General features: G+C 36.7%; 1 protein-coding gene across 1 annotated transcript in view; it reads right to left on the bottom strand.

Moving 5' to 3' along the window:
• ESR1 (estrogen receptor 1) overlaps positions 1 to 26,791 on the bottom strand; it is a 249,106-nt gene that overhangs the window by 139,280 nt on the left and 83,035 nt on the right. Inside the window, exon 5 of the mRNA XM_082668953.1 lies at positions 8,892 to 9,227. Coding sequence (XP_082525079.1) covers positions 8,892 to 9,227 — 336 coding nt within the window. The remainder of the gene's footprint in view (positions 1 to 8,891; positions 9,228 to 26,791) is intronic.

Raw genomic sequence — 26,791 nt, 5'->3', positions numbered from 1 at the left:
GTTTCCCTGAAAAAGGTTCATTTGCATACTTTAAAAGCTGCTACCTGAGAGTCAGGTTTCTAATTTAGCACAGTCTAGGGACTGACTGATTCTCCCCAGAGACTGGGAAAGCAGGAGACACGATCTCTGCATTCTCCCTGTAGGCTGCTCCAAATTGCCAATATCTCCCTGGAAGGAGCTTGTACACACGTTTGGTACCCCAGCTTCTGCAGATGCCACCTAAGGAATACATCCCTTGATCACCTGGCTCTAGTGGCCAGCAAAGCTTGCACTTGCCAGCCCCACAGGCTTTTAACAAACAAATGTTCTTAAGGGGCTATCCTGCCAAGGGTCAGCACAGAGGAAGCAAACAGAAAATCCCATCACCCAGTCTTCCCCTAAAAGGGATCTATTTGTATACTTTAAAAGCTGTTACCTGAGGGTCCAGCTACCAATCAGCCTGTATCTGCATGCTCACTGAGATCCTCCCCTTTAGGATACTGACAGGTCTTGGCATACCCTCAACTATTGGGAGCCTCTAAGAACAAAGAACAAATCACAAAGGTCTGAGAGACAACCAAGAGCTCAGGCTGGGCTGAACAGTAAGGTTCATCTCCAACATGAAACCACTCTGTCAAGACTGGAAGAGGTGGCTGTTTTATCTAAAGCACAGAAACCAATACAGAGAGTCAAGGAAAGTGAAAAAACAGAGGAATATGTTCCAAACAAAAGTACAAGATAAAACCTCAGAAATAGACTTGAATGAAATGTAGATAAGTGATTTACCTAATAAAGGGTTGAAAGTAATGGTCACAATGACGCTCACCAAGGTCAGAATAACAAGGCATGAACAAAGTGAGAAATTCACTAAAGACATAGGAAATATAAGAAAGTATCAAACAGAAATTACAGTACTGAAGAATACAATAACTGCACTGAAAAGTTCAATAGAAGGGGTCAACATCAGCTAAATCAAGCAGAAGAAAGGACCAGCAATTCAAAAACAGGGTAGTGGAATTCATCCAATCAGAGGAGTGAAAAGGAAAAAGCATGAAAAAGAGTGAAGACAGCTTAAGGAACTTATATAAGGACAACATCAAGAAAACCAACAGTCACATCACAGTGGTCCCAGAAAAGGTCAGTACAAGAGAAACTGAAAGGAGTAGAAAGCTAAAGAAATAATAGCTGAAAACTTCCCTAGCCTGGAGGAAAAAACAAACATCCAGATCCGGGATGCTCAGAGAGTTTCAAATAAGATGAACCCAAAGAGACCTACACCAAGACACGTTAAAATTAAAGTGTCAAAACTTAAAAACAAGGAGATAATCTTAAAAGCACCAAGAGAAAAACAACTTGTTACATACAAGGCTATCAATAGATAAGACTATCAGCAGTATTTCAGCAGAAACTTTCCAGGGCTAAAGGGGGTCACATCATATATTCAAAGTGATGAAGAAAAAAAAAACAAAACACCAACCAAGAATACTCTACCCAACAAAGTTGTCCTTCAGAGTTGAAGGAGAGATCAGCACTTTACCAGATAAGCAAAAGCTGAGGGAGTTCATCACCACTAGATTAGACTTACAAGAAATGTTGAAGGTACTTCTTCAAGCTTAATGAAAGGATGCTAATTGTAACAGAAAAAAATATGAACATATAAATCTATAAAATAGGTAAACAACAAGGACCTACTGTACAGCACAGGGAACTATATTCAATATCTTATAATAACCTATAATGGAAACGAATCTGAAAAAGAATTTACACACATGCACACACAACTGAATCTCTTTACACCAGAAACACTGTAAATCAACTATCCTTCAATTAAAAAAAAGAAAGTATAAATCTCACTAATTAGGTAAATATAGAGTTAAATTCAGAATACTCTAATGTTGTAATGATCGTGGGTAATTAACTTATAGATCTAGTATGAAAAGTAGTAAAAATGTAAATTGTGACATCAAAGATAAAACATGGAAGGAAAGTCAAACTATAGAGCTTTAGAAGTTGTTATCAACTTAAAATAGACTTATAAATATAAGTTGTTGTATGTAAGCTTCATGGTAGCTACAAAGCAAAAACCTATAATAGATACACAAAAGATAATGAGAAAGAAATCTAAACATACCACTAAAGAAAGTCATCAAACCACAAAGGAAAAGAGCAAGAGAAGAAAAAAGAAACAGGGAAATTACAAACAGCCAGAAAAAAATCAACAAAATGGCAATAAGTAAACAACTATCAATAATTACTTTAACTGTAAATGGACTAAATTCTCCAATGAAAAGACACAGAGTGAATGAATGGATCAGAAAACAAGATCCAACTGTATGCTACTTACAAGATACTCACTTTGGGTTTAAGGAAACACACAGATAGAAAGTGAAAGAATGGAAAAAAGATACTCCATGCAAATGGAAACCAAAAGAAAGGGGGATAGCTATACTTATCTCAGACAAAATAGAATTCAAGCAAAAGACTTTAATAAGAGACAAAAAAGTCATTATATAATGATAAAGGGGTCAGTCCAGTAGACGATATAATATTTGCAAATAATTATGCACCCAAAATAGGAGCACCTAAACACATGAAACAAATATTAACAGACCTGAAGAGAGAAATAGACAGCAATATAACAATAGTAAGGAAATTCAATACCCCACTTTCAACAATCACCCACACAGAAAATCAATAAGGGAAATATTGGACTTAAACTATATATTAGACCAGATGGACTTAACAGACTTTTCATCCAACAGCAGCAGAAAACACATTTTTCTCAAGCACACATGGAACATTCTCCAGGATAGATCATATGTTAGAACACAAAATAAGACAATAAATTTAAGAAGATTGAAATCATATAAAGTATCTTTTCCAACCACAATGGTATGAAACTAGAAATCAAGTACAAAAAGAAAACTTTAAAATTCACAAATATTTGGAAATTAAACAACATGCTACTGAAAAACAAATGGGTCAAAGAAAAATCAAAAAATACCTTGACACAGATGAAAACTGAAATAAAACATACCAAAACTTACAAAATACAGCAAAGCAGTCTAACAAGGAAGTTTACAGCTGCATTAAGAAAAAAGGAAAGCACTCATTACATTGAGAAAAAAAGGAGCTCAAATTAACAACGAATTTTACATCTAAGGAAATATAAAAGAAGAACAAAGTAAGCCAAAACCTGGTAGAAGGAAGTAAATAGCAAAGATTAGAGTGGAAATATGAAATCAAGATTAAAAAGACAACAGAATAGATCTTTGAAACTAAGAACTGTTTTTTTGAAAAGATAAACAAAATAGACAAAACTTTAGCTAGATTTACCAAGAGAAATTAAAACAAGATCGCAAATAAATAAAACCAGAAATGAAAGAGGAGACATTGTAACTGATACCACACAAATACAAAGGATCATAAGAAACTACTATGAATCATTATACGTCAACAAATTGGACACAAGAAGAAACTGATAAATTCCTGGAAATACACAAGCTACCAAGGCTGAATCATGAAAACAGAAAATCCAAACAGACCATTACTAGTAAGGAAATCTAATCAGTAATCAAAAACATCCCAACAAAGACGAATCTAGGACCAGATTGCTTCACTGCTGGATTCTACCAAACACTTAAAGAAGAATTTCAAACTGTTCCAAAACATAGAAGAGGAAACACTTCCAAAATCATTTTATAAATCCATCATTACCCTGATACCAAAACCAGACAAGGACACTACAAGAAAAGAAAATTACAGGTCAGTATCCCTGGTGAACATAGATGCAAAAATTCTCAACAAAATATTAGCAAACCAAATTCAACAATACATTAAACGAATCACACACCATGATCAAGTGAGATTTATTCCAGGGATTAAAGGATGGTTCAACATCCACAAATCAATCAACACACAACATTAACAAAATGAAGGATAAAAACCATATGATCATCTCAATAGATGTAGCAAAAGCATTTGCAAAATTCAACATCCATTCATGATAAAAACTCTCAACAAAGTGGGTGTAGAGGAAACATACCTCAACATAATAAAGGGCATACATAAAAAGCCCACAGCTAACATCATACTAAACAGTGAGAAATTGAAAGTTTTTCCTCTAAGATCAAGAACAAGACAAGAGTACCCTGTCTCACCACTCCTAATCAACATAGTACTGGGAGTCCTAACCATAGTAACTAGGTAAGAAAAAGGAAAAAAAGGCATCCAAATTGAAAAGGAAGAAGTAAAATTGTCTCTATTTGCAGATGACATGACATCAAACATAGAAAATCCTAAAGACTCCACCAAAAAACTATTAGAATAAATTCAGTAAAGTTGCCAGATACAAAAGCAATATGCAAAAAGCAGTTGCATTTCTATATACGAACAACAAACTATCAAAAAGACAAATGAATGAAATGATCCTATTTACAACTGCATTAAAAAGAATAAAATACCTAGAAATAAATTTAGCCAAGGAGGTGAAAGATCTGAACACTGAAAACTATAAGACATTGATGAAAGAAACTGAAGATGGTACAAAGAAATAGAAAAATATTCTATGCTCATGGACTGGAAAAAATAATACTGTTAAACTGTCCATACTACCAAAAACAATCTGCAGGTTCAATGAAATTCCCATCAAAGTCTCAATAGCATTTTTTACAAAAGCATTTAAAAAATCCTAAAATTTTATGGAACCACAAAAGATCCCAAATAGCTAAAGCAATCATGAGAAAGAAAAACAAAGCTGTAGGCATCACTGTCACATTTCCTGATTTCAAACTATATTACAAATCTATAGTAATCAAAACAGCATGGTACTGGCATTTTAAAAAAAAAGTAGATCAAGGGAACAGAATAGAGAGCCCAGAAATTAACCCATGCATATACAGTCAACTAATATTTGACAAGAGAGCCAAGAATACTCAATAGCAACAGGATAGTGTCTTCAAAATATGTTAGGAAAACCGGATATTCACATGCAAGAGAATGAAACTGGACCCCTATCTACACCACTCACACACATACACACACAAAATCAATTCAAAATGGATTAAGGACATGAATGTAAGACCTGAAACTATAAAACTCCTAGCAGAAAACATAGGGAAAAAGCTCCTTGACATCAATCTTGGCTATAGTTTTTTTGGATTTGACACCAAAAGCAAAGGCAACAAAAGCAAAAATAAACAAGTGAGACTTCATTAAGAAGTTTTTGCATAGCAAAGGAAATCATCAACAAAACAAAAAGGCAGCTTACCAAATGGGAGAAAATATTTGCAAATCATGTATCTGATAAAGGGTTAATATGAAGAGCACATATAGCAAAAAAAAAAAAACAAAAAAAAAACCCTATGATTAAAAAATGGGCAGAGGAACTGAATATACATTTTTGCAAAGAAGATATACAAATGCCAATGGGTACATAAAAATATCCTCAACCAATCATCAGGGAAATACAAATCAAAACCACAATGAGGTATCACCTCACACCTGTTAAGTTGGCTATCGTCAAAAAGACAATGGATAATAACTGTTGGTGAGGATGTGGAGAAAAGGGAATCCTGTATACTGTTGTTGAGATTGTAATCTTGTGCAACCACTGTGGGAAACAGTAAAGAGTTCCCCCCCGAAAAAAATGTAGAATTACCATAAGATCCAGCAATCCCATTTCTGGGTGTATATTCAAAGGAATTGAAAACAGGATATCAAAGAGATATCTGTAGTCCCATTCATTTCAGCATTATTCGAATAGCCAAGATATCCAAGATATGGAAATGAACTAAGTGACCATCAACAGATGAATGGATAAGGAAGATCTGATAAATCTATATCTACATAGATGGGCTTCCCTGGTGGCGCAGTGGTTGAGAGTCTGCCTGCCGATGCAGGGGACACAGGTTCGTGCCCCGGTTCGTGAAGATCCCGCGTGCCGCGGAGCGGCTGGGCCCGTGAGCCATGGCCGATGAGCCTGCGTGTCCGGAGCCTGCGCTCCGCAACGGGAGAGGCCACAACACTGAGAGGCCCGTGTATCACCAAAAAAAGAAAAGAAAACAAAAAATCTATATCTACATAGATATATAATGGAATATTATTCAGCTACAAGAAAGAAGGAAATCCTGCCATCTGTGGCAACATGGATGGACCTTGAGGGTATTATGCTACGTGAAATAATCCAGTCAGAAAAAGATTAATATTGCATGGTATCACTTATACACGGAATCTAAAAAAAAAAGTCAAATTCACAAAAAGAGAGTAGAGAAAAGTGGTATCCAGGGTTTAGAGGATGGGACAAATAGGGAGAGGTTGGTTAGAGTATAAACTTTCAGCTATAACATGAAAAAGATCTGAGGAGCTAATATAAAACATGGTGATTATAATTCAAAACACTGTATTGTATAATGGATTTGCTAAGAAAGTAGAATTTAAATGCTCTCATCAGAAAGAAAAAAGTAAATGTGTGAGGTGATGGATGTTTAATTAACTAGATGTAGGAAATCCTTTTATAATGTCTAAGTATATCAAATTACCATAATGTACACTTTAAATATAATTTTGTCAATTATACTCCATTAATGCTGAAATTTTTTAAAAATGAAATCAATTTACAATCTCTGTTACACTGATAGCCACCTGAGGATATCCAAATGTTCTATGCAGGTTTTTGTATCATACAGCTAATTCCAGGTACTTCTACAACTGCTTTCTTACTGCCCTTCTTACTAATGATGTTTTCTATTCTCTCTATATTAAATTATTATTATTCTCAAACTGTGACCATATAAATGTAATATTGTCTATATTAGATTTTCGGTGTGAACTATGTTTTTAATGACAGAGAGTAGTTGGATACAAAAAAGCTTTTCAAAATGTGACTTTGTCAAATTTCTGAGAAGCTTGACAATCATCTTCAAAGATGATTCCAGAAGACATTTTTTCCTTCCCTCATTTTTCATCTTTTTAAAATCAATGACTCTTTTTATTCTGCTTGGTCAGACTACTAGGCTTTTGATTTACAACAGCTATATTCCAATAGCATATATATAATTTCATTTTTGCCTTTATAATTATTATTTTTTTAAACCATCAAGTAACAAGATACAGTTTGGTCCAAGGATTGTGGAATCATTCAGGTCTTTTAAACTAATATAATCGAGTTATAGAGTGGTTTTGCTACACATCACATTATCATAAATTTGTTTAGTTCTGGGTTTAACAATGGGATGGCTAAGCATGGACGTAATATTTTCCTTCTCTTGATTTCCAGCTCCATTTTATTCCTAAATTCAGAAGATTATTGCCATGAAATTTTCATCCACTGGTAATGTATTTGAATTTAGTTCTCATTGTTTCAAATGCCCTTCAAATTTTTATAATTATAAAAATGTCATGATGGAAGTCTACTGATAAGTATGAAAAATATATACTTGACTTCAACAGTGTTCTAGAACTAGTATTACCAAAACTTCATTCAGGAAAATATATGCTTATAGGACAATAAAACTTAATAGCAACTAGAGTTGGTTCTCAGGGATATGACCCTTAGTTGTTCGTTTGTTTTTTCCTCTTCTCCCAAAGTATTTTTTTAAACAAAGGCAATAATAAATATAAAGATAAAACCTATAACCACATTACAGGTAAATTCCAATATTTACTTATCATGGATCTGCTTCACATGGGAATGCTAAGGTAGGTAAGTGCTCATTAAAACTCCTAATTCCAAAGATGGCTGGGAATTTTTATTTGCCAGTTGGCCTGAGTCTGAAATCTAAATATGCCTGTTAATCCCCATGTTTCCATGTAACCCAACCTCTGCTACCTAAATAGATGCCCTCTACCAAGTTTGGATCACAACACTGCTGGCTCCTTATTCAAAGGACCACACGTTCATATGTTAAGAAATGCAAATACATGAACCAGTATCTAAGGCCAGATACATGTTTTTCTTGGCCTATAATAGATCTCTAAAATGCAAGTACAAAACTCCACATTTATTTAGTTTAATAAAAAAAAAAGTCCCCTGCTTCATAGGTAATAATTAACTTAATCTATTAAAAGAGAGCACATAAGACAATCGCTGTCTAACTTCATTACTCATTTGATCTATAAGCCCAGAAAAAAGATTTAACTTCCTCTTGCCTTGGTTCATCTACGTTAGCTCCTGAATGGATATGATGGGGCATGGAGGAGGTCATTTTCTAGTCTTGTTTCCATAATAACTAGAGTTCTTCTCCCTGAACAACAAGAGCAACAGTCAAGTTTTACAGGAACACCAGTTCTGAGAGTATCAGCTGAAGGACCGAGTATCACTTCAGCCACTGTCATCTTTCTACAAGCTCCTCTCAGGGATGAGAACTGAATTTATTTTTCTATTGTGTTACCTTTGTCCTAAAATATTAAGACTAGACAGTTGAATGAATAAATGGCATTCAGTTAAAACAAATTAACTCTTTAGTTTATAAATACCTTAAAATAAAACTTAAAATCTTTTAAGGTAAAATTGATGATTCATAATTTAGGTGTTTTGAAGAAAAATCCTCAATATTAAAAATTTATAGGGCATAGATCACTTAGTGTTAAAAATTTCTGCCACTGTGAACATATAATATTAAATGAATTTATTGCCTAGAGTCCACCCCCAATTTTTTGGTGAATACTGATAGGTTAAAAATAATGTCAGATTAAAGACTTTAATCATCTAGATTTTGATTTCAAAACGTTATATCCTAACTTCCAGGAGAATTACAGTGTATGGATACTGAAAAATTTTAACCAATTCTGATGTAACCTTGAAACCAATTAGATAACAAACTGTTTTTTCCCACTGTTTCTCCCATGATACCGCAACCAGTTCATGAATCGTTAATGGCTCTGAAAAAAACAGTTGAGCTTCGTGTTCTTACCTGGCACCCTCTTTGCCCAGTTGATCATGTGGACCAGCTCCCTGTCTGCAAGGCTGGTCAGCAAGCCCATCATTGAAGCCTCACTGAAGGGTCTGGTAGGATCGTACTCGGAATAGATTATGGGGGGCTCAGCCTCCAGCAAGGCACTGATCATCTGATCGGCTGTCAGGGACAAGACGGGGCTGTTCTTCTTAGTGTGTTTAATCAAGAGTGGGCTCGGCCAAAGGTTGGCAGATCTCCTGTCTCCAGAGGGCTCCGCTTCGTTCCTGCCCTCCCCATCCTCTCTCTGGCGCTTGTGCTTCAACATTCTCCCTCCTCTGCGGTCTTTCCGTATCCCTGAGAACACAGGGGGAAAAAAAACCAATTTATTCTTTTTCTCATATAAACTTTCACAGTAAAACCATCTTCAATGCTAACAGCCCTTTATTTTATTTGAGGAAAGAGTTTGGGGCACAGTTGTGCTGGTAAGTGTTTAACAACCAGCTGTCCACGAGGAAAAAAAAAATAGGCTTTGATTTGTAGCCTTCGCCAATTTCCATGGTGTAACTACTCCCATTTCCATGGCAAATTTCAAGCTAGTTGTCTGAGATTAAGCATCATACAAAACTCCTGAAAAGTTAACAGTAAGCTTTTATGAGCCAGTACAAGCTGGTCTAACAAGCCATTGGGGTGTGTGGTGTGTGTGTGTGTGTGTGTGTGTGTGTGTGTGTGTAAGAGCTGCTGTAAAAAGGACATGATAATAATTATTCTTGAAATATGGCTTATATCAAAGATTGCTTCTGCTATGGATATTCTTTCAACAGTAAATTAAAAAGGCATCTTTAAAAAAGCATTTAATAAACATCCTTATCTTCCAACTACACCTCCAAAACGTATCTGACAGCCTCTGGATCCTATAGGTGTTCAGTCAGTCTTTCATTGCTGCTAAACTGTACCTCACCACCTGAGGAATTGACCCACAACCCTCAACTTGTTTACTTGGTTCTAAGATTGACACAAATGTATTTCTATTTTCCTGATACAAAAGTTTTTAAATAGTTGAAAATAGTTTCCCCCCAAAGATTTACCAGCTGTGGTTCCCACTAACTAAATTATAGGGCAGGGGAGACTCTACTCTCTTTTGCAGAGACTCTGAGGTTTGGCTCAGCATCTCAACCTGGAAAAGGCCAGGCTGTGGTGCTGAAATGTATCAGCAGAAACAAATATTTTAAAGGACAAAAATGATCACTAGCTTCCATATTTTCAAAAACTGTAATCTTTTCAAAATATGGCAGATAGCAGCAGTTCTTAGATTTATATAAAAGAAATAATCGTTTTGGTAAAAAGTTAATACAATTATTTTTAATATTAAAGACATGAGAAGTCAACATTCTTTATAACATATCACCTGTTCTCTTACTCGAAATGAGTAACTAATGTCAGAACTTTGTTCTATGTCGTTCTAATTTGTCAAGGCGTTTGAACAAATGTGCGGTGGTGAATTTTTTATGTATAGCTTTTATTCGTGTAGGTCTAGATTAGATATGTTAGATGATACTAAAAATGTAATGAAGCCACAACCCTTCCTATTTGTTCAGTATTAAAATAAGCATTTCCCAGAACTCTTGGAATAAGTAACAATTGTAAAGATTATTATCACTAACATGCACTGAGCACTCACCATGTGCTTAAGCACTTTAATATATACTTTACATGTGAGCATTTCACAACTAATTTAGTCCTCACGATAATCTTGTAAGGTAAATACTATAAAACTGCTGCTTTAGAAAGGTTAATGAACTTGTCTGAGACCATTCTCTATTAAGTATGATGCAAGATCCGAGCTCTGAAATGAAGTTTGGTTTTTTTTTCCAGTTAACAGAGTTTTAAAAATGTATCCAACAAAGTCGACACATTTAAGGACACCTAGAAGTAACATAGTAAAGAAATAAAATGAGGAGAATCGTTGTATCTGACCAGTCGTTGTCCACAGTCAGACATTTCAACTCTTTCGCTGCTAGATATGCTAACGAGAGTATAATATCTGAACTGAGGAAGGTGATACAGCCTACTCTCAGCTCATCAGAGCACACCTGGAGTATCACACAGTGCTGGATGCTGCAGAGACAAGCAAAACAAATCTATTCAGAGGAACTAGGATGGTGAGGAGATGTGAAATCAGGTCACATGGAGAACCACTGAGGAACTGAAAGGGATTAGCCGAGAGAAAAAAAGACTTTGAGGAAACATGAGTGTCACCTTCACATGGGCTATACTATATAAAATGGCATTATGGTCTGAAGGTTTGTGTCCCCCTCCCCAAATTCATATGTTGAAATCTAATCCCCAATGTGATGGTATTCAGAGGTGGGGCCTTTGGGAGGTCATTAGGTCACGAGGGTAGAGCCTTCATGAATGGGATTAGTGCCCTTATAAGTAGAGGCCAGGGGGCCAGCTTACTCTCTCCACCCTGTTAGGATATGAGAAGACAGCTGCCTACAAGCCGGAAAGCAGGCACTCATCAGACACCAGATGTGCTGTCAAGCTTGGACTTCCCAACCTCCCGAACTGTGAGAAATAAATGTTTGCTGTTTAATCTACGAAGTCTATAGTATTTCTGTTACAGCACCCCAAACTGACTAAGAGAGATACATGGGTTCAACTTGCTCTTTATGAGCCCAAAGGGTAAAATAGAAAAAATATGTGGAAACTCTGAGTAGTCAGAGCTCACTGCAAGGAATCAGTTTGTAGGAGTCAAAGCTGACAACAAAGATAGAATCTGCTGCCGCAGGAAAGGATGTGTTAGATCACTGGAGGTTTCCAAGAATAGGCTAGACGAAGACTTTACAGGGGTGTTACCAAAGGCATTCAATTACCCAGTATTTGCACTACGTGACCTTCGATATACTTTCCATCCTGAGATTGTAGGACTCTATGTTCTTCCATTTAGAATGTAAGACCAGTGGCCTTGGAATGAAAAACAGGAAAAGAAGATCGAAAGCAAAGAATTCCTACAGGTTCACATTTCTTAGGAAATTCTGAGGTCAGAATTTTGAGAGGATGATTCTGATTGTTATTTACCTACTTTGGGTAGGAACTAGGGTGAAAAAAATGCATTGTTCTTCAATATTAAACAGAGTATAACTCAAATACTCTTTGCCCCCCTACTCTATAACTTTATAAAGAGATAGAGAATGTGGACAGATCTTATTGGAAAGTTGCAGCATTCCAATAAAATCTTTTAATATTAGATCTACATGGAAAGATAGAAGCAAGTGACTTGAATAAAGAAGAAATGGTTAAAGGTGATATTGTTTACAGTAAGATGAAAGCAAGTTACCTGAGTAATCAAGTTATGACTATACACATGCATTTTACTTTTTAAAAATGAAGACGATGCTTTATGTTATAACTGTAGTTTATCTTCATTTTAAAAGATTTCCAAAATAAAGACAAGTAGATAGAAGGTTAATGAAGCAAAACAAAACATAGTATTACCACCCACTTTAAAAGTTCCCAGCAATCATACTACAGACAATCTGATCTCCAGAAGAAGAATTTTAAACTCAATTCAGGTTCTAGGAGTGACAGTTATAAAAAATTGTTTACCAAAGTATTTGTTCTTTTCGTAAAAATTTGTTCAATACTTACAATGTATATTCACAGATGATGCAGTGGGAAACAAAGATCATGTTACCCTCCATCAAGTTTTCAGCTTGGAGGGAGAAAGCCATGAATCAAAAGTTATTCTGTTATTTGTGGAATGAATGCATTAGCTGCCCAAAACACTATGGAAGGGAGGGGGAGGTGCTAATCGGAGGAGAAAAAGAAGGCTTCTCTAGGAGACAAAGTTACATTTGAGCCAATTCATGAGATTTCCTCTCTTGGAGAAATTTCAAAGCTGACTACTCAAATGGTTTAGGTATAGCACTACTTAGAGCAGTGAGCTGAATCACCACACCACTTTGAGTCTCAAATATTTGATTCACGTTGTTGAACACAAGACAAAAATGTCCACAGGCTTGGAATGCAGAATGAGAAAACACAACCAGAGAGATGGAGGAAAGAGTTAAATATTTATAAAATCATCAAATTGTCAAATAGGGTAAGGTAGATTCAATTAGCATTAACAAATATTTTCTTAAATTTACCCCTCAATGTTCCATATTTTTCAAATGTCAGAGGCTCTATAAAATATACAGACAGAATAAAAATAGCAAGTTGTACATACTGTGTGGCCGACTGCATGTGATAGGATCCCAGGGCACAGCTCAATGAGGAAAGCAACCATTTCTACTTGTAAGCAGTAACTGTCATATAAGTAGTGACTATCAGTGTCACTACCAGTGATAATATTGCATATTTCATAGTAGTTCAAAAAAAATCAAACTGGAATTGAGTGGAACAGGTGAAAAATGGCCCAACTTCTACTATCTTAACCTAGGTTAAATGAGAATTGCAGATCACAACCAATAATTACAGCCTGTGTCACTATGGAATATACAGCCAGTTCCTAATTATATACAGTGATGGGGTATAGGAGTGGCATGCATATTTGAAATCCAAAGATAAATTTAAAAACTCATTCTATGCTCCCTACCAAGAATTTTTCCAGACAACATAGACTGATAAGTATTTTACTTAAACTCAATTTCCTTTGTCTAAATTATTTTAACTATTTTGGTACCTGAACAAAAGTTCACAAAGCAGGGAGGAAGAAAAACAATTAGGTTAGATCATGCAAATATTAAACAGGCAGCCTCTTGACAGTCAAGATGTTTCTTTGTAACAAGTAGGACTTTGGCTTGTAACGCCATATAAACAAGATGTATTATCATTCAGCACCCCAAAATGTCATTTCCCAGAATGGTTGAGCACAATATTTAGCAGCGCAATTCAGGTGTCATGTAACGGATATGCTAGTGTACAAACGTTATTAGCTCTCAAGTTGTGTCACTGATTAGACAAGAGTTGTATCACAGCAAATTTCTCTACATTCCTTTGAAAATTTCATAAGCTTACAATAATGCAGTGATTACCCTCAGGCTTGAGAAACAAACTCTCTCTCATCAAGCAAGCCCACCACACATGTGAAATGCCACCACTTTGAATTTTATGCCCTTGGGTTAAGCCTTCTCTAATACCCTGTCGCACTGTGGTAAGGATTTAGAAGCGGAGTATAGAACCTCTGCTTCGTAATACTCAATGTGAATTTGAGTGATTCTAATCCACTAGGAAGTGTTAATTTCAGGGAATTTATTAAACCAATAAGCACAGACCACTGGAATGAGAACAAAAGGGAGAGAGATGATGCCCAGGGCACTCTCTAAGATCCCTCAGGAATCTCTCTAAGGCTGCCTGGGCTTGGGGAGGTCTGCAGTAAGGCAGTGTAGGGGCTGAGCCCTGGCAGGGAGAAAGGGGCTGGGGACATATCCACTGCTTAAACAATTATGTCCTGGCCCTAAAATAAAAAGATCTGTCCTAATGCATCAAACTAGGACTTTTGAAATACTGCTTCTAATACTTGAGTTTACTTAATCATCCTTTTTTAAAAATTCTTTAAACTCTTTGGCTTGGTCATTATATCTTAGGAAAAATGAATATGCTATCTGAATATTCATTAATTAATAGAATTCATTGGCTTATTTGCTTCTAATGCATTCTGCTTTTTAAATTTTCTTTTTCTGAAATGATCTTTTTTCTTCTTAGTACCCTTTGCCTCTACAAAAAGCTACTATAACTTCAGTAAAGTTATTTCTCCAATTTCCCAAGACTACTTTAATGTATTATTAAATATTTCAAACATTTGCATAATCACCTTTCTTTTGTTTTTCAATAATTCCACATTATTCATGAGGTATTAAAAACCCAGGCAGAGAAATACCCTAAAAGCTTTTTAATTCAACATGTTGAAGAAAACAGGAGTGCTGATTAGTTAAGAATTAAATAAAGATAAGAACTAATGAAACTTGCACCAGAGAAACTTCCCTGCATCAATTCTAATGCTTTCCCTTCAAATACTAGAAATGAATCTTGTAAGGTAGGCACTGGTACAGTCCCCATTTAACAGAAAAAAAGAAGTTTAGAATAACTATCATGACCAAGGTCATGCCAAGAGCAGCACAGAGATTTCAACCCAGGTGAATTATGTAATTATAGATTATTATTAATATTATCATAGCCTCTAAGTGGATCATTGATGATGGTACATCAATGATCTACTTTGAGGTGATGAATTATCCAGTTCATTTAAAGCTACTTAATGCTCTTCCTCTCCCTCCTTTCACATCCAACAAATCACCCCAACATGTATTTACTCACATATCTCTTCCTTTACTCCCTTTCACTCTATCTTTACTGCCACCATCCTGGTTCACACACTTCTCCTTTTTTGCCTAGATTGATGCAGCAGCTACTAATTTGTCTCCCTGCCTACCTTCAATCTTCCTTCCAATCCAATCAACTGGCAATTGAATAATCTCCATTACACACCTATTTTATCCTGTTACGTATTGTCCATCTAAAGCTGTCAAACACCTCCTTAGCTACAGCAGTTGTTTGTGCTCTGAAGACTCTTGGCAATTCTAAGCAGTAGGGGTACAATTAGGGCTTCTGCTTGCCCCGGTCCCCCCATTTGTCTAAAGCAGCTGTTTATATATATATATATATATATATATATATATATATATATATATATATATATATATATATATGTATGTATTTTGTACTGGGATTAGGGAAATAACTCATTTTTAAAAGAGTTTACTGGTTGTATTTTAAATTTAAAAAGCCACTAACCCACTGAATAAAATCCAACACTACACTGACTCATGAATTTCCACAAATAATCCCAAAGTACTTTTCAAATCTATCTTTACAAATCCCCTCCACAAACCTTTACTTTTTTATGAAACAGGGTTGGCCTTGCCACTTTTTATAATACTTCCCAACATCACCACCTTGTACAATTTCCACTCCTCTTATATTGGCCACCAAATCCCAAGTAAAATCTCATTTCCTCCATAGTCAATCTTGGACCCCACTCCAGTCTAGCGGCTCTACTTCCTTCATTCTTGTAGCTTTTCTTTCATCTTTTTCTTTTCTTGTGTCATTCATCGGATAACCATCATGTACTAATTTCTGTGTTTAATTACACCTGAGTTCCCCCTCCCTGGCTATGGCCTCGAATTTCTCTCCAGGCAGGAAGTTAGAGCAACAGTAGGGCTCACCTCATCTATTTTCCCTTTCTCAAGAAACAATGCCCCACGCTGCCTGATGTCCAAGGTTTAAAAACAGTTGTTTCATATATTATATCCATTTTTAAAAGATACTTCTGTTGGGAGGCAATAAGGTTAGAACTGGAAAGCAAAATAGGTCTGCTATTATAGTTGGAAACATCATTATCTCCCTGCCCATAACTGATTACTTAAGTAAGCAGAAAATCAATATGAATGGAATTGACCTCAAAAATACTATCAATCAACTTGATCTAATTGATATTTATAGAAGACCCCATCAAATAACAGATGAATACACATTATTCTCGAGTTCCAATGGAACATTCACCGAGACAGACTCCATTCTGGGCCATAAAAAGACCCTTAACTGTTATAACTTTATCAACTAGAGTACAGTGTTTGTGTATAGCCCCTTTTGCCTTTAAAGGTTATAAGAACTGTGAAACCACTCTTAGGTATATTGGAATTAAATAATTAAGTAAATGAATGGCACATAACGGGAGCCAGGTTTCACACTGTTGCAGAAAGAAGTGACTTGTAAGTAAGAGAAGATTAGAATGATTCATGCTGTAATGACAAGAGTTGGAGACATCAGTGTGTATTCATTTTTAGCTTAAGACAGATACAGATGTTAAGCTGTATAAAGATATATAAATATAAATATTTATAAATAGGTGTATATACATGGGCTAGTACAAACACATATATCTCCTTGCACTGTCAGCTTAGAGGTCCTAGAAGTAACAATATCCCAGGAACAGAAAGTACATCTACTGCTCAGATCTTGGTTTCCAATAAGAGAACCATGACTCCATGGAAGAATGGCTGATTCTAGGACTGGGGAAGGAAATATACAAGATGAGTCTGAACTAAAAGGAAGAACGTGCTCAAAAAAAAAAAAATCGCTCAATGATGTGTATGTCAAAAGAATACAGGAGCCAACTCATGAAGCTCCCAGTGCCAAGGCTGGGACAACATGAGCAGCAAAATAAATAAGAATTGGATTATATCCCCAAACATAAATATCCATGAGTCTATACTGATAAAAATAAATGACTGAATAAATCAATTAACTGAGAATAGCAACTCCAACTAATTTATGTAAGTACTCCAGCCTTAAGGCATAACCCCCCATTCCTTAAGTATGAGCTGCACATAAGCACTTCCTTCCAAAGCTAACTGTGTGAAAAAGGAGAAGGAAAGAATAACCTTACAGTACAGAAACCTAACAAATCCGGCCTCAAGTAAGGTTGTCAAGGTCAACAACAATAGTGATAAGTCATATTGATTGATTATACGTACCCTTGATATGATGTGATGACAATGACACTTTACATTTCTGGTCTCCCTCCCAGAACTCATTAACCCCAGTCTAACCATGAGAAAAACATCAGACAAATCCAAACTGAGAGACATTCCACCAAATATCTGACCAGTAATCCTCAAAACTGGCAAGGTCATCAAAAACAAAGAAAGCCTCAGGAACTGTCACAATCAAGGGGAGCCTAAGACAACATGAATACTTAATATAATATATCCTGATGGGATCCCGGAACAGATGAAAAGTATTGGGTAATAGCTTAGGAAATCTGAACAATAATTGACTTCAGTTAATGATAAAATATCAATATTGGTTCATCCATGGTGATGAAAGTACCATGTAGTAGTATGAGATGTTACCCACAGAGGAAACTGGGTGTGGGGCATCCGAGATCTCTCTGTACTATCCTGGCAATAGTTCTGTAAATGTAAAACGGATCTAAAACGAAAAGTTTAGTTCTTAAAAGTCAAGGGCAAAACACTGAGCAAGAAGTGCTTTTATATAATATGAAAATTAATTTTATACTGCTCCCTGATTGTTCGGAATAACTAGTCACTGCCATTCATGCCGCTATGTCGAAGGAGAACAGCTGAGTCATCCTACCCAAGGGCTTGCGTCAAAGTATAATTCTACATTCATGATTGCATTGCGTATGGAGAAGACCATGGAGTTGGTCAAGAGGAAAATTTAAGGCTGTCAGAAACACCGACCTATAAATTGAAACTACAAAGATTATATCTTTGCTGCTTAAAAAGTTTGCAGGATGTAGAATAAGCTTTGTAACTGGGCACATAAATTTAACCCTGTGGTAGCTTTTTATCTTTTCCTAAAATATATAGAGAGAGGGAGACGGAGAAAGAGAGAGAGAGAAAGAGAGTGTTAGTTATGGTCAGTGTTTAACACAAGTTAAAATTATAAGCGTCTCCTATTAAAGACATACAACAATCACAACAAAATATCAAAGATTACTCAATTACAAACCACATGAAGGCAGAGATTACATCTGTCTTGTTTACCAGTAGACATAATTACCTACTAGACTTCAATAGATATAGCGGTGGAATACATAAATGAGTCGGTAGGACCTAGAATCACATTGAATATATTAATAACACAAGTTTGATATATTAAAACATCTTGGAATTCCAGTTGTTGGAATTTTATTATAGCAGTGTTTGAAATCGGTCTTTCTGGTAAGGCAACTCACTTTATGTGATCAATTTAAGTAACAAAAGTCTTAAATAAATTGCTAAATAAAAGAAGTAAGTTAGGATCAGTCTTTCCACATTCAATCTCCTGACCCAGCTATGTATCCTAAGTACCCTGTGGTCTGATTTTATGACTTGATTCCTCTGTCCCCTCCCCATATCGTTAAGTTTTGTTTCCATTATCTTACATAACTTTGGAATATATCTGTTAGTAGTGGGGAGAAGGTCGTGTACATGATCCAGACATGATCGGTTAATTCAGTTTTCCTTGGAAGTAGTTAATTATTAACTTTTCCACCAGGCTACTGTCACCACCACCAGTTAACCTCAATTGTCCCAAGTGCTGTATACCAACTAACTTGGTCCTTCTCCTCCAGCCCAGTGGCCTATCTATCAACCTGTCAAGAGACTGCAGTACTCATGAGGAGCCGTAATATCCCATGGTGTCATCTGCCAGCATCCAAATTCAAATAAACTGGCAAGTTTTCTTAACACTAGGCTCCTCTGGGGTGATTAACCATGGTGAGTTAATTGTCCTTGATGAGTAAACTTGTGTACAGATGAGCAGTGTTTCGTCCCGTGGATGCAAAGAGCACATTTCCCCCCTTTCCTCCTAAACTAGGACTCCAGTGGCATCTGCTCTAATTATTCCATTGGCATAAGAGTAACCAGAGCCCCCCATGGTGGCCAATCATGCTACCCCAGCCCAGTCTTCATGCTTCTTCCCAGGCCCCAGAGCTAGGTTCCTATCTGCTGTGACAATAAGAACTCAGCAATGATGGAAGGGAGCAGCTGAAGTTCTATGACAGGAGAAAACTTAATTAATATGCTGTCAGCTCTGCCTGGTCACGCCTGTTCCATCGTAGAGTGTGTGCCCAGAAGTTTACAACAGCCCACGTTTCTGCCCTGTTGAGCTGGTGTCGTCTGCCAGAAAGGCACTTGACAAACACCAACTGCAGAAGTACACAGTGATTCTGCTCTGCAATTAGCATGTATTTATGTTTACAATCTGGAAAACAAAACCCATATATGTTATTATTTTGAAAAGGAATTCTGCAAGCAAGTGCGGAGAGAGTATTCATCTCTGTCTTCACCAAATCGTATTGGAAAACCATGATTTGCTTTGATGATATTTGATAATTTATCCCGTTTACTTTGATGAAATTTTATTTCAAAATGGATTGTATTGTTCCTGTTCTGACTTGTTGCTGTACTGCTTTACAAATGTCCCTTTTGGAAGCTGAAGCAACCAAAGAGGTAGCCTTCGTATAGGAATGCACTGTTTTGGAATTTTCCCAAAAGTTTAGACAGGGAGTGCCAAGAAAGGGAAATCAATCACAGGTTACCACACCTTTAATTGCATGTCAAATCATGCTGCCTTATCCCAGCAACAAAACCAAGTGTCCAGGTCCAGATCGAGTGGGGAGTAAGTCACGATCCCGTGTGATCTCAATGACATCCGTTTTGACTTAAAAGCATAATGTTCACTCATAAAACTGCTCTGCACTTTAATAAAAATTCGGCTAATAAACCCTTGTTTCTAGAGGCAGCTGTGGCAGGCTGTTCTATAAGAATCTGATTTATTAATAACAAAATTTATGGGGTGAGGAGAAAAGCAATACATATTTTTCTTGCCTGGCTTCATTTCCCTGTAATATCTTAGTGATGAGTCTCCTGCTGGCAGGCATTCTGTAGCCAAGAGGAATAAATAAGACACCAAGGTTTAGCCTGTGAAGTTCTCACTTTTCTCCCATTTCTTAGCAGTTCTGCTACTCAGGCCTGCAGTTTTCCCTTCTCCAACTTATAAAAGAAACAGTTTGTCTCCCCACCTCCCCATGGGTCTCTTCTCTGTCTCATGCTGATCGGTGCGGCATTGGATACAAATGAAGTCCTTGTTGTCTTTAATTCGGTCGTGGATGAGCCTTCCCAGCCTCGCTTGAGTCACCAACATCCAATTACATTCTCTTGGACCAGAAGTGCCTGCCAGTGGGACAGTCATCTTACAACAATCCTACAACTGGGTCAACAAACTAGTTCACCCTTGCTGGTGATTTAACAAGTCCTCAAGTGGGTGAATGTCATATTTCTTGAGGCTTAAAAGGGTCTATTCCTTTCTACAAACTCTCATTTGTGAACTCTGTCACCTTAAATCTATTAGAAATCTTTCATACACCCTACAGCTCAGACCTGGGCAAATTAGGGGCTCGATAAATAGATGTTAAATGATGAATTTGTTACTTGACCTGGTAGCTAACAGAAATCACTGGGCTCCTTTCCTAAAATGTTGACTTGAACAAGTACTAATAATAGAGGAGGAGGAAACAGAATTATCAAGAGCCTTCAGGATCACAAAATTCTACCACCCGTATTAATAGAGAGCTCAGCAAAAGGAAATATCTCATTCTTACCACTGATACAGCTGGAGCAATTCTTTGTCACCATACTTATGCCAAAGGAGCCCCTATTGCCCCAAGCCAGAAAGTTTCTCTCTCTGAAACATGCCAAGAGTTGAAAGTTTCTTAATGATAAGGACTGTGCCTAGTTCTCTGTATTTCTTGCTAGATTTAACTCTGTACCTTGTAAATAAATTAGCTTTCCTAGGTAATGATCAATGAATGTTTCGTGTACTGACTAGAACCAGCGCCTTTCAAAGAAGACAACATTCCACTGAGGGTAGAAGTATCATCTTGGGGCCAGGTTCTCCTCTATAAAATCTCCATTTTCCTCTTCTTCGACTCTATTTCAGTGTTAGCGACTCCTCATTCAATCCAAGCAAAGTAACAGATTTATTATACTGTGATTTCTTCCTGAATATCAAATATCTTGCCCCATCTGATTTGAACTCCATTATTCACTCTCACAAGTTCTTATCCACTTTTCAGAAAAGTTAATGCATCTCGACGGAGGAAGCGTGTCCACATCTGTTTGCCTCACCAAATACCAACTGGATCCTTTGTTTACAATTGCCAGAGCTGAAATTCTATTGAAAATATCTTAAACAAGCATGTTTATTAAATGTCAAATACTAAATACATGCTGCTCCAGAATACTTGTTCTTCAGTGGGAAGATACCTAGCAACCTGACATAACTACTGGTTTCCTATAAAACTAGATTTCCACCACTAAGGATGCAGGAAGAGAGAGAGAAAAAAAGAAAGAAGTCCTCAGTCAGAATGCAAAAGCTGATGTCAGTAGTTAGGGTAGCAGAAGATATTCCAAAATAAGCTGGCCGGAACACTCTTAAACTCAAATAAGATGCAAACTTAAAAAAAAAATCTGTAAAAACAGCTCAAGACTTGGATAACACATCAATGATAATAACAGTCCAATCATAAGTCGAACTTACAGAATCTTTGAATTCTTTGAAGTCCTAATACTTTGTGAAGATAATTAGGTGGGTTCCTGGCCTCATACGTATTGCACCTGTGTCCATTTCTAAAAGCCAGTCATTTTGCCCATGTTTAGTGCAAATCAGAAGTTATGATAAAGCATAAAGAGTTGAGCATCAAAATGAAGATTGTAGCCCAAATGAAAAAAAAAATACTCCTATTGCTGCCATTTCAGAGAAAAGTTCTTAGACTTTACTCATAGCTCATGAAATTATAGATATGTAATTAGGATATGTTCCAAAGGGAGATATAGGTGGAAAATTAATTGCAGATTCCAGCTTTCTGAGTAAGGAAAGGGCTTCCCCAGAAGCATACTGTCCCTTCTGGAGAGAACACAGGGGGACTTCTGCCCTTTCTCAGGAGGGCTAGTGCCACAGCCCCATATATAATCAGCTTCATCAAATTCTTTGATTCTTGACAGTTGGTAAGTGTATATCTCTTTTAAGCTTACTATATTTTTGGAAATCGTTATGGCATATAAAGTATATTTTTATTGTGACTCTGGGATGTCCAGTAAACAATCTGAAATTATCCTGTTTAAACTGGCAGGGCTTTGATTCCATTAAGAAAGAAGCTATTAGAATTGAACACGTGGATTTTAGGTTTATTCATAGGAATACCTCAGTGTCTAGGGCCTCCAGCCTTCCAGAAAAAGCCTATGTAGTCATTAAGTTAGTGATGACTGTCTGAATGGTCTGACTAGGGAAAAGGTAGAAGAAATTGTTTCAAGCCAGCTGATAGACTTGTTTTGTAACTGAATAAGAAATATTTTAAAAACTAGAAAGAATATCTAGTTGAGATTTGATCAGATGGGCTATTCCATCTAATACATTCTAGAGCTGATACCAAGGTTTTAGCTGGTAGAGGAAGTGAAAGCAAGTTTAGCTACCCATGGAGTACATTTATGCAGTAATGATAATAAAATGGTTTTATCTAGGCTGAAGTTCACCTATCCTGAATTCAAAGCAGAAGTGCCCATTTCTTGGAAGGACGAGAATTATCATTATGGAGGCGATTATACTAGGGTGCTTTACATATCACTTCACTGAAACATCTGAGATATTAACCCCAATTTTATAAATGAAAGGGCCTGTAGAGGTAACGATGGCTTAACCCAAAGGCACACAATTAGGAACTGACAAAAAATTAGAACTCAAGACTGCTAATCTCAATGTCCATGCCCTTTTACTCGCTATACCATCCCCAATACTACTATGATTTGTCAAATGTCATGATGATTTGCCTTATTGGCTGTTGACTCAGTGCACAGGATATGCAGATTCTCACTATCGTTTCTTGATATTATATTTATTATGAGTTATTTTACTTTGGCTACATTGCACATTATGCAGTAACATGAACATGCTAGCAAATTCTTTCACAGTACATGATGATTTTTGAACTCATTCAGAAGTTACGCATCCAATATGATTAAGCAGGACAGAGAGTTAGTTTCAAACAATAAGCAGATGGGTTTTAAATACAGCAATGTACAGATGATGAAGTCAAAAGAAGGCTGAAGATATTTTAATAAAAAAGCAGACACAAGTACAAAGGATAATCTGAGAAGCTCAAAGAAATTGTGAGCCCTGAATTGCAGAGAATGGAGCAAAGTAAAACGTTCCTTACAGCAGACAGAAAAAAGAGAGAAAATTGGCTTGCTGAAAATGATGAGGGAATTGGAGACAGGGATAAGGAAATGACAGTTATTTTTCCCATGATTTTAAAGTGAAGGAATAGAACACAGAGCTCCTGAAACTAAAGATTTTATTTTTCAGAGAGAAGGCACATAAGGCCCACATGCAGCAGAGGAAAGAAAAATTTAAGTTTTGATGAAATATCCTGAATGGAAACAAGAAGGATACTGGTGGACAGGGGGTTTCTAAAGATGCTACTTTGAAAATTACAAGATTATCACAATAATTCCTTTTTTAAAGGAATCATTTTTGAACTAAGGGCCTGATTGTTAAAAGAATTCTCTGGTAATTTAGTGATGCTTATAATTTTTTAGCTCAGTATGTGAAAAGAAGATCTAATATACATTATTCTTCTTCATAATATTACGATTTTACAAAATCTGAAATATCATACTGGGACTCAGCCTTCTTTGGGAGAACAAAATTATAACTGAAGATATATGAACTAAAATGGGAAAAAAAGATCACTTTGGTTACCAGGTCCTATCAGAATAAGTTTCTCATAGGTATTCTAAGAGAATAAACTTCCTCGAGTTACTATCTGTATATTATCAGCTATTCATTACAATTATCAAATACAATAACCAGCTTATCTGCCAGAGATATGAGTTAACTTGCCATTTTAATAATTCTTCTTTGTACCAGGAAATGTCATTATTTGAAATGGGGTGAAACTTAACAGAATGAACTTGTTAAAAATAAAGCAAATGCATCTACGAGATCTTAATTATAATTACATAGTCATTTGTGATCATTTCCAATAGTTCTTGGCAAAGACAAATGAGCATAATGAGTTCCATTAATGGACTGATGTGTTCTGTTTACGTGCAAGGAAGGGATTTAATAAAAGTGTCCGAAATAGCAGGAGGGCATACAAAGTGACAAACGAGGTACGGGTGAAAATCTACACAATGGTGTAAGTGGAAGCATCGTGTCAAGAAAGGGATTTCAAGTAATTTGAGAAAGTGATTCTCACCAAAAGTCAGTAAAGACTCAGCTGGTAAAATGGCTACTCTTAGCTTTTTGCTTTTTAATAAATGAAAATGATATTAAGGTTGACATTCTCCCACTCCTAATGTTCCTGTTATCATAAGAACCTGTAGGACTGGCCTAGTAGGATGTTTATACTGATGTATTATTACAGCATGAGATCTGTCCCTCCCTGGATTTCACAAATGTCACGGTGCAAGGCAACGACTGGCACCATATTTTCGTTTGGTGGGATTAGAAACCTTGGGACGATTTTCACCAGCTGTTCACCTCTTCCGTAAAGCAATATAGATTTCAGAGAGGATAACCTCTATGACTAAGTTACTTTTAAATGACACACACAACAAAAAATAAGTTAGGGATTAAGTGAGATGCTGCTAGAAACACTCTAACAAGGGAGATAAGTCAAAGATAGGCTAAGCAAATCATATAAAATCAAACCAGTCCTTCACTTAAGTTAACTAAAACTTATTTCAACTGAATCTAAAAATGAAGGGACTCATAAACTAAGTTCCAAATGTAATGTAAGACACAGTATCTACCAATCACACCAACTGCTTTGGGGTTTCTGTCGTACTGTGCCCTCTCTCCTTCACTTCTCCAATGTGATGTTTCCCAGTTGTTAACACAGCTCAATAGACTTCTCTGTGGTGATGGAAATGCTCTACACCTGGGTTGGACAACACGGTAGCCACTAGCCACTCTGGGTACTAGTGGCTACTGGGTACTTGAATGTGGCTGGTGCAACTTAGGAGTTGTATTTATAATATTAGTTCATTTTAACTCATTTGAGTTTAAATGGCCACGAGGGGCTAGTGGGTACCTATTGGGCTATACAGTAGACAACTGTGCAAAAACTAAGTAATATCTGAGGATGCTGAACAGTGCTTGAGGAGAACAAATAGCATGTCTTAGAATCACCCGGGGAGTTTTGAAAACAATTCTGGGAACCTCCCTCAGAGAGTCTAACCTAATTGCTTTGGGAAGAGGCAATGGAAACAGGATTGCTATCTCTAAATCAGAGCAATAAATAAGCTTAAGTAAGGAGATGCTCCCAGAACTAGAATTTCTGGCACTGTATTCATTTTACATCACTTATGGAGGCAGCTGTGAGGGAAGGAGTCAGAGCAGGTTACAGAGGGAGATGACACATCTTGAAGCCTCTGACAGATTTTCAGAGATTGTTAGAGGGAGCTATAAAGATACAGAAAAATGAAACATCGGAAAGATACGGACATGGGAAGAAACAGGAAAATTCACTGAGCGTAAAAGAGCTATGAAACTTATAACAAGTGAACTGGCTAATAGAGTTATTGAAAAAACTGTAAAGAAAATCTTTCAGTAACTATACTACCCTCGTTACTACTTTATCAAAATATCTGAGCTAAGGATATTTAATCACATTGGTTAGCCCCAGGGATAGCTTTGTCTATAGGTTATACTATTGACCAGAGAGCTCTCTCTCTCTCTCTCTCTCTCTCTCTCTCTCTCTCTCTCTATATATATATATATATATATTTTTTTTTTTTTCGGTACGCAGGTCTCTCACTATTGTGGCCTCTCCTGTTGCGGACCACAGGCTCCAGGACGTGCAGGCTCAGCGGCCATGGCTCACGGGCCCAGCCGCTCCGCGGCACGTGGGGTCTTCCCGGACCGGGGCACAAACCCGTGTCCCCTGCATCGGCAGGCGGACTCTCAACCACTGTGCCACCCGGGAAGCCCCTCTATATTTTTTTGATTACACATCTCTATTAGGAAAAAATACTTGAGCAAGCACCCCCAATAGATGTATATATTTTGCTGTACTACTGTACTAACATATTATATGACTATAACACAAGCTGAAACACAAGTTTCTTAATGAGACAAAAAAAAAAAAGAAAAAGAAATTATTTTCTTCCAAACCAAACATTTCCCTCTTTGCAGAAATTCCCCTGAACAGTCTGCACGAGATATGTAGTATATCCTTCAGGAGCTATGTCAGAGATGAAAAGGATGCTACTGCCAATAGAACATTCTCTCCACCTAGTTTGTGCAGTCTTGATAATTGGTCACAGCACCCCCTCTTTTGTCCTCTG

The sequence above is a fragment of the Grampus griseus genome, assembly GCF_964374135.1.
Source record: "Grampus griseus genome assembly, chromosome: 13".
In the NCBI taxonomy this organism is placed as follows: Eukaryota; Metazoa; Chordata; class Mammalia; order Artiodactyla; family Delphinidae; genus Grampus; species Grampus griseus.
The sequence above is the reverse complement of the archived record's forward strand: the minus strand, read 5'-3'. Positions and strand labels throughout refer to the sequence as shown.